General features: G+C 38.2%; 1 protein-coding gene across 2 annotated transcripts; it reads left to right on the top strand.

Moving 5' to 3' along the window:
* The first annotated feature begins 4,104 nt into the window (after positions 1–4,104).
* On the top strand, positions 4,105–6,331 carry LOC131427558 (transcription elongation factor S-II). 2 transcript variants are annotated; one of them, XM_058590864.1, is made up of 2 exons: positions 4,105–4,283; positions 4,964–6,331. In XM_058590864.1, the coding sequence occupies exons 1-2, from the start codon at positions 4,215–4,217 to the stop codon at positions 5,807–5,809; spliced, it is 915 nt and encodes a 304-aa protein (XP_058446847.1). In that variant the 5' UTR covers positions 4,105–4,214; the 3' UTR covers positions 5,810–6,331. The 2 variants fall into 2 exon arrangements, with proteins under 2 accessions (XP_058446847.1, XP_058446848.1); XM_058590865.1 differs by lacking the exon at positions 4,105–4,283 and adding an exon at positions 4,296–4,627.
* Positions 6,332–7,592: the final 1,261 nt, after the last annotated feature.

The following is a 7,592-nucleotide window of genomic DNA, read 5'->3' as shown; positions in this document are numbered from 1 at the left end:
TGTTCATTTCACAGATTACTATTTAATAAATACTATATGTTGTATGACGCTTTTGCTACTCAATGTTCCGAAACATTCAATTATACGCACTTTAATCGTTCGTTAATATGTGTTTTTATTTCATAAATGAGTTTTGCTATTTTGACTGTTGTTATATTTCATAAGCCAGTTGTCGTATGTTCGAGCCCCGACCTGGACGGATTCCTAGTGTCAGTAGGATCCATAGTACTAGCCATGCAATGGTTCTGTACACTAAGAATCGGCTGCGAATTCTATTGAAACAGAAAGGCCAAATACCACAAATAGAATGTAATGCCAAGACTAATAATAATTAATAAAACAATTTTAATACTTTTTCAGAATTTAAAAAAAATGAAAAATGCTATCCTGGAGCTAATGAACGGATACTTTTTAGTTTAGTCAGATTTCAAGGCTCAGAGATTTTCCCGTTAGGAATTCCGGTAGTCGACAGAAACCTGTATAAGTTCCTAAAGCATTTAATCAAAGACATCATATTAACAAGATATCCAGCTCTCACGTTTCCCGAACAAATCTTTGGCAACATCCTTTTTTGCGAGCATGGCGCCCTTAGGCGAGTCTGTCAAATTCGTGCACGCCAAAATAGCAGCACTGCGCACCCACAGACCCTGTCAGCTTGGAGCAAAATCAATCTTCAGTTCAGCTACGCCATTCAACATGTCATGCAAATGTAAGAGTGCTGCTATTTTTGCGTGCATCAATTTGACATTTCTCTCACCTACTTCTATGTACGAGATTCGATGCGGACTCGCTTGAGGGCAGCACTCTCGCCAAAAGGAATGTTGCCAATGATTTGTTCAGGCAATGTGAGAGCTGAATATCTTGTTAATATGATGTCTTTGGCACCCATACGATTGACATAACATGTTGAATGTGATACAGCGCGATGGCGTTGCTGAACTGAAGATTGATTTTGCTCCAAGCTGACAGGGTCTGATTTAATCAATAAAAACAATCTTAATCCACTGGTGTGATGATGAATTTTATCTTACTCATAATCCCCTAAATTCTTTAAAAAAACTGTTCATTGAATAGAAACAGAAAAGTTCGTTCGGGCGTAAACAAGCATAATCCACTAATCGAAACAGTTTTGAGCTTAAGGGGTTGCACCACTGTAGAATCTTGCAGCTGCTGAACTTGCTCTAGGGACATATTCAGTACTGTTCTAGTTCTAGATGCATAATTTATGTCAGTTACAAAATCTAAATCTGAATTTTATAACAAGAAAAACTGGCTACCCCAGCAGTGTTTTACTCGTGTTACAAATATACAAAAAATAAAACGACATCGTAGACCAATTTGACAGTAGAACTGGTCGAATAAATAAAACTAAAACGGCTTGCTGGGGATACGTTTGTTTCAGTTACATTTTAGACCACCCATATGAATCTTGCAGCTGCTGAATTTGCTCTAAGGCCCCCAAAAAACTTAGCTTAGGTTCGCACACATTTTTATTTTGTATTTAAATATATCCCCACGTGCGTTATAGAAACGTCAAATTGCTCAATCGGCCGTTAAAAACGTGTTGTATCTAAACTTTGGCTTCAATACACAGAAAAAATATTGAACAATCCAATCAGCGTGGTCACCACGAGATAGCGTTATGGTGATTGTTTTGACTTATCCCATGTATTTAAAAAAAAATTTGACGATTTTTTCAATTTACTTGAGTTTGAAAGAATGCAGATGGCAAAACCTTACAAATATGGGTAAGAAAAACGATTATTCACGTGTTGTCATCAAACATATGATTTCAAATTGTCCTATACTCTTGACAATCTAGGATGAAATTTGAAATTTTCATTTCACATACTGATTTGATTTAGATGATAAAATATGAGTAAATAGACTAGTCATAAAACTTTTGATCATAATTTATCAATTAATCTCAAAATCCAACCCAAAAAACAAAATATCCCAGATATGAAAACAGTACCCAACCTCACTTCTTCGAATTTGGTATTTCATGTTACGATTTCTCCGACGACACGACCTGCCACTCGTCTATCAAAACTGTATCGTAAATTTAACTACCCCTCAGTAACTGGAAATGTCAAATCGAAAATGCTAGTGAATTTTTTTAAACTGGCAGCACAAGTTGATATATTTATTGATTTTGAATAACAGTCACCATAACCTTGGTTACTGCATATCGAAGGCAAGATGAATGTAAACAAAATAAATTTCAGATCGGTTATTATATTACGGAACATTTTAATGGATTTACCTGACTCGAGTGGAATGTAAAAATTGAGGAGTATGAGTTATGTCTTTTATAAAGCCAAGTTAAAAATTCAGGTCGACTTGAAACCGTTGTGTGAGAAGGAAATGACCGACAACGAGCTGAGCGAGGCTAATGATGTGCGGTACCTGCATAACGTACGGTAAAATGATGTCTGCGGAATTCCACTAGTAATCCTCGAATAGTGGCCAACAAGGTGAAATACTGTTTCCACTGCTGCGTAATCAACCGACACAAAACAATTTTGACACCGGCATATTACACCGAATCCTACTGCCCAGAAAAGCTAGCAGTTGAAGTGTACGGATGAATCGCTGGAAGCAGATCATTGTCCTCGTTCGTTGGTTTCATCCATAGTTTCGATTAAATTCCGAAAATCGAGTTCATTTAAATGCATTTCTGCTTAATTTGGACAAAGTTTAACACTAATAGAACTATTCCACCGCTTTCAAAACATGTTTATTTGTTTTGGGGTTCCTTGGTAACTAGTCCATAGCAACTTAAACAGTGTTGCTCGAGAAGATTATTTTTATCATTTACAAGGGGTCGCTAGATTTGTGGTAACTGGCGGTGAATCATTAGCGAACAGTTTTAATGCTGATTTTTCTTCGGAGTGCCTGGTCGTGTCGTCGATTTCTCCATAAATATCAATCAAACATACCACGGAAAGTTACTGAATCATTAATGATCGTTTTTTTTTACCGAATTTTCACACGTTTTTGTATGTTAGTATTCGGTTCATAAGAAAAAATAATTAAAACCCTGCATTTTGTTCGAATCTTCAAGCAAAATCTGAAAATTATCACCATCGCTTAGTTCAAAGCTCGCCACTCGGTCAGCGCTGCGATCGCAAAAGAGTTGGTTGGATTCTTCAATATAACATCATCGATGTGATTTTCAATCGATGTCAAAAATATTTAAACGTAATGAACAGAAAGTACGATACTTTTTTTCACAACACATAGAAAACCTTCTATTAATACATTACTTCACTTATTCGGTACAAACTCGATAAATATTTACATCTTTTCGTGAAACATAAATACATACAGCAAAATCCTTTCATCACATTATATTTCATCTAAATCGTTGCGAGATTTGAGAAGTCTGGCCAAAATGTAATGAAATCGATACATAATTTCCAAATTCTCGGCTAATTTTTCAAAAGGGCGTATAAGCAAGTGACAGTTTCTCTTTAATAACTCTTTCTTTCGATTATTGTGATGTGATTAAAAAGCTTTGCTTTGATATCACTATTCTGTTCGAAAGTCGAAAGTTTCGGGTATCATTTCATGCAAAGAGTTGAGTGATAAACGTGGAAACCGCTTGGTAATTAATAGAAGAGAAAGTAAACAAAGAGAAACTGTCACTTGCTTATACGCCCTTTTGAAAAATTAACCGAGATTTATCTTTTTTTTGCTGTTTTGTATTGACTGCTACCATAAATCAAATAAACATAGATTTCCCAGTGTAATAGTAATGTAGTTGAGCAACCCGTGACACCAAAAGCACCGTCTGGTGGAGAATGGGTGCGCAAATGCTCCTAAAATGCATGCAAAAAGTTGCCTGCGCATTTAACACAACCACAGTAACTAATGGAAAAAAGTACACCCGTTTGTCACTAGAGGTGCTGTTAGTGTCACCGTACAGTGAGAAATCTATGTTTATTTGATTTATGCTGCTACAGAGTACCCCTCAACGAATTATAATTTGAAGTCGACTTCTATATTTTGACAGTCGACAAAACTTGAACCAAGCGAAAATGAGATGGTAGATCATCGCCGGCACTATTCAATGAATCTTGTTGCTGAGAGGCTAGAGAGAGCTTAGTGATTTTTTCACTCGCACTCGAAAGGCGTCAGAAGGGTTTGAAAATTTTATTGTGCTCCGTTTAACTATTGATTTAAACCGGGAAACCTAATCTAAAAGCAGCATGAATGTCGAGGAAGAGGTTCTCAAGATCCAGAAGAAGCTTGGTAAAATGACCGCATCCGACGGAACGGTATGTAAAGGATGAAAATCTTGTTTTTACCAATTCTATCCGTTCTGCGCCAGAACGCGCATCGCTTTTGGTACAGTAATGGATGACTGTCGGATAGCGAGCCTGCCAGGCCACTGAAACTTTGTGAGCGAAACCTTTGAATGATGTGAGAAAGAGTTGGGGGGAAAAGAAAGAAAAACAAACGGTAACTTTCCGAGCCATCAGCCGGCAACACCCTCCCGCTTATTGATGGTGCTTTCGGTTTATTTATTTTGTTTTTTTTTTGCGTCACAAGTTGATATGTTTATAACAATTTCATTTTATTCAATTTGAAATAAAATATTAAAGCAGTAGCTTCAATTGGTGTAATGAATTACAGCTTACTAATGGCGTTTTCGTTTTTAATTTGCACTACACCGGTGCAGTGCTACACTGAGGCATGAATAAACGAACAAAAATGACGAAAACATAAACAGTAACCAATGACTACAATAAACGATTCCATTGCACAGAGCTACACCAAACTTTTGATGAGTGCTACACCAGTAGTATCGGTGCAGAAAAAGTGTAGCACTGGTGTAGTGCAATTGGTAAAAACGAACGGTTTCAGTGCAGCTTTCGCTACACCAGTGTAGTGCAATTTAAAAACGAAAACGACATAAGTCAATTTGTGGAGTAAAAGTTTTGTTTTTGTTTCCCAGGGTCAGGAACAAGCACTCGATTTGCTGCGAGAACTGCAGCGGCTGAACATCGATCTGGATATACTAACCAAAACACGCATCGGTATGACCGTGAACGAGCTTAGAAAGTGCAGCAAAGATGATGAAGTTATCAGCTTGGCTAAATCGTTGATCAAAAGTTGGAAAAGATTTCTGGCGGCGACGCCTCCTTCCAAAGAGTCTACCAAGGATTCGTCAAAATCGTCGAGTAAATCTTCGAGTAAGAGTAACAACAAATCGGATAGCAGTGGCGGCAAAAAAGAGTCTGAAAAGGAAAAGGAGCCTAAGAAACATGCTCAGACTAGTTTTCCACCTCCTTCCAGTAACACTACCGATGCTGTTCGCCTCAAGTGCCGTGAAATGTTAACCAATGCTTTGCGAGTGGATGGGGAACCTCCGGAGGGTTGCCAAACTCCCGAAGAGTTGGGCGACGAATTGGAGGAAGCTATCTTTGCTGAATTCAAAAACACCGACATGAAGTACAAGAATCGAATTCGCTCTAGAGTGGCAAATTTGAAAGATCCAAAAAATCCTAGTTTGAGAAGCAATTTTATAAGTGGAGCCATCACAGCCCAACGCCTTGCCAAAATGACACCTGAGGAAATGGCTAGTGACGAAATGAAAACATTACGGGATCGCTTTGTGAAGGAAGCTATAAATGATGCTCAGTTGGCCACTAACCAGGGTACCAAAACCGATCTTCTCAAATGCGGTAAATGTAAGAAACGTAACTGTACTTATAACCAGCTGCAGACGAGAAGCTCTGATGAACCGATGACAACGTTTGTTTTGTGTAACGAATGCGGACATCGCTGGAAGTTCTGTTAAAGTGGATGAGATTTTCTCGTTTCTATTTCAGAGGAAGTCTGAACTCTTCCAAATCCCAGCGATGAAGAGCGCAACCCCTAATATTTCCGATTCACTTTTACGTTTAAGTGTTTGCTTACAAGCTTGTAAGGAGACTGGCTGTACCAGTTTTAAAACAGTCAAATACAATGATTTTAGTTAAGTAAAACACATCATCTAGCACACAAGCACTATCAGGATTAGTATCGCTTCAATATAACAAGCAAATGAATTGTACCTTTCAATAAGCAGTTTGAAGATTATTCAATTTGATACAAAGTTTTGACTAGACAAAAAGGATCACATATAAGAGAATGCGTAGTCGATTTTCAATGCGTGAAGTGCTATATATGTTCGGTTATTAAGCTGGCGGATAGCTTATATAATGTTAAAAAATTTGATTGTAATCCATCAAACAGCGACAATTGAAACCCGATTTGTTAATTTAATCTCCTAAAGTAACAGAACATTACAGTGTGTAATAAAGTAAAAATATGAAACGTACTAGGGTAAATGTTCAGCAATGAATGTGTGTCAGTTATCCCAATTCCCTTCGATTCGCGGTTACTGTTATTCTATTGCATTCAGGTTCAATTTGCATGTACAGAGCAAATTGTGAACTGCAGACCTCAAGTGATATTCGTATCAAATGGATTTACCGAAAACCGACCTGTTCTCCGAAATGTTTATCTTTTTATTCCATGTTGCGAGTCGCACAGTTTGCCACTTATTCGCTTTATAATTCTTCACATACATCCCTTTGATTTAAACTGTCAAATTTTTCTTACCGTATGCGATACGTTCGAAAGTATGTCAAATTCGTATCACCGTTGACGTTCGAATCAATCACATTTTCAAACATCGTGCATGCATAAGCCGAACGACAATTTAACGTTAGACCATCAGTTCTGGTAAAAATTCAAGTTGTAATGAAAAATGTTTGATATCATTTGTTACAGGGTCCGGCACTCGAAGTGTAACCAATTAAAAAGATCATAAATTCAGTTTGGAAAATTACTTTTACTTAATTCAAAGTACAAAATGTGTAAAAATAATACAAAATTCAGAATCAATTCACTTTTGCTCGATATGACCACCTTTTGCCTTGACTATGGCCTTGAGACGGTCAAAAAACGAATCGCAAGCTGCCCGAATGTGACTTGCAGGTGTATTTTGGCCCACTCGCGGACAATAACTTTTTTCAGCGCCTCGAGACTGGTGTATCTTTTAGTTCGGACTTTGCTCTCCAAAATGGCCCAAAGAGAATAATCCATTGGATTCGCATCTGGTGAATTCGAGAGCCATTGTGTGGACGTGATGAAGTTCGGAACGTTGTTTTTCAGCCATTCTTGGTTCACTCGAGCTTTGTGAGACGGTGCCGAGTCCTGCTGAAACGTCCATGGTCTGCCACCGAAATGTTTGTCTGTTCACGGCTTCAAAGCAACCTCCAGAATACTTTCCCGATAATATGTCGCATTTACCTTGACGCCAGGCTCGAAGGTCTGAAGTTGGTTACACTTCGAGTGCCGGACCCTGTACTTGGCTTGTTTTCCGCTGATTTTGTATCATCATGCTTGTTTACGTCTGTATCGAATATTCGAAGAACACATACTTCCGAACGTATGCGAACAAGCCACTCTTGTTTTCATTCGCATGTGTACGAACGTGATTGCCCGGGTTGGCAATTCAATGCATAGGACGCTGGTCTTACAAGCCAGTTGTCGTATGTTCGAGCCCCGACACCTGGAAGGATTCTTAGTGTCAG

Source organism: Malaya genurostris, chromosome 2 (genome assembly GCF_030247185.1).
Source record: "Malaya genurostris strain Urasoe2022 chromosome 2, Malgen_1.1, whole genome shotgun sequence".
NCBI classification, from domain to species: Eukaryota; Metazoa; Arthropoda; class Insecta; order Diptera; family Culicidae; genus Malaya; species Malaya genurostris.
Note: the sequence above shows the minus strand (reverse complement) of the source record. Positions and strands in the feature narration are given on the sequence as shown.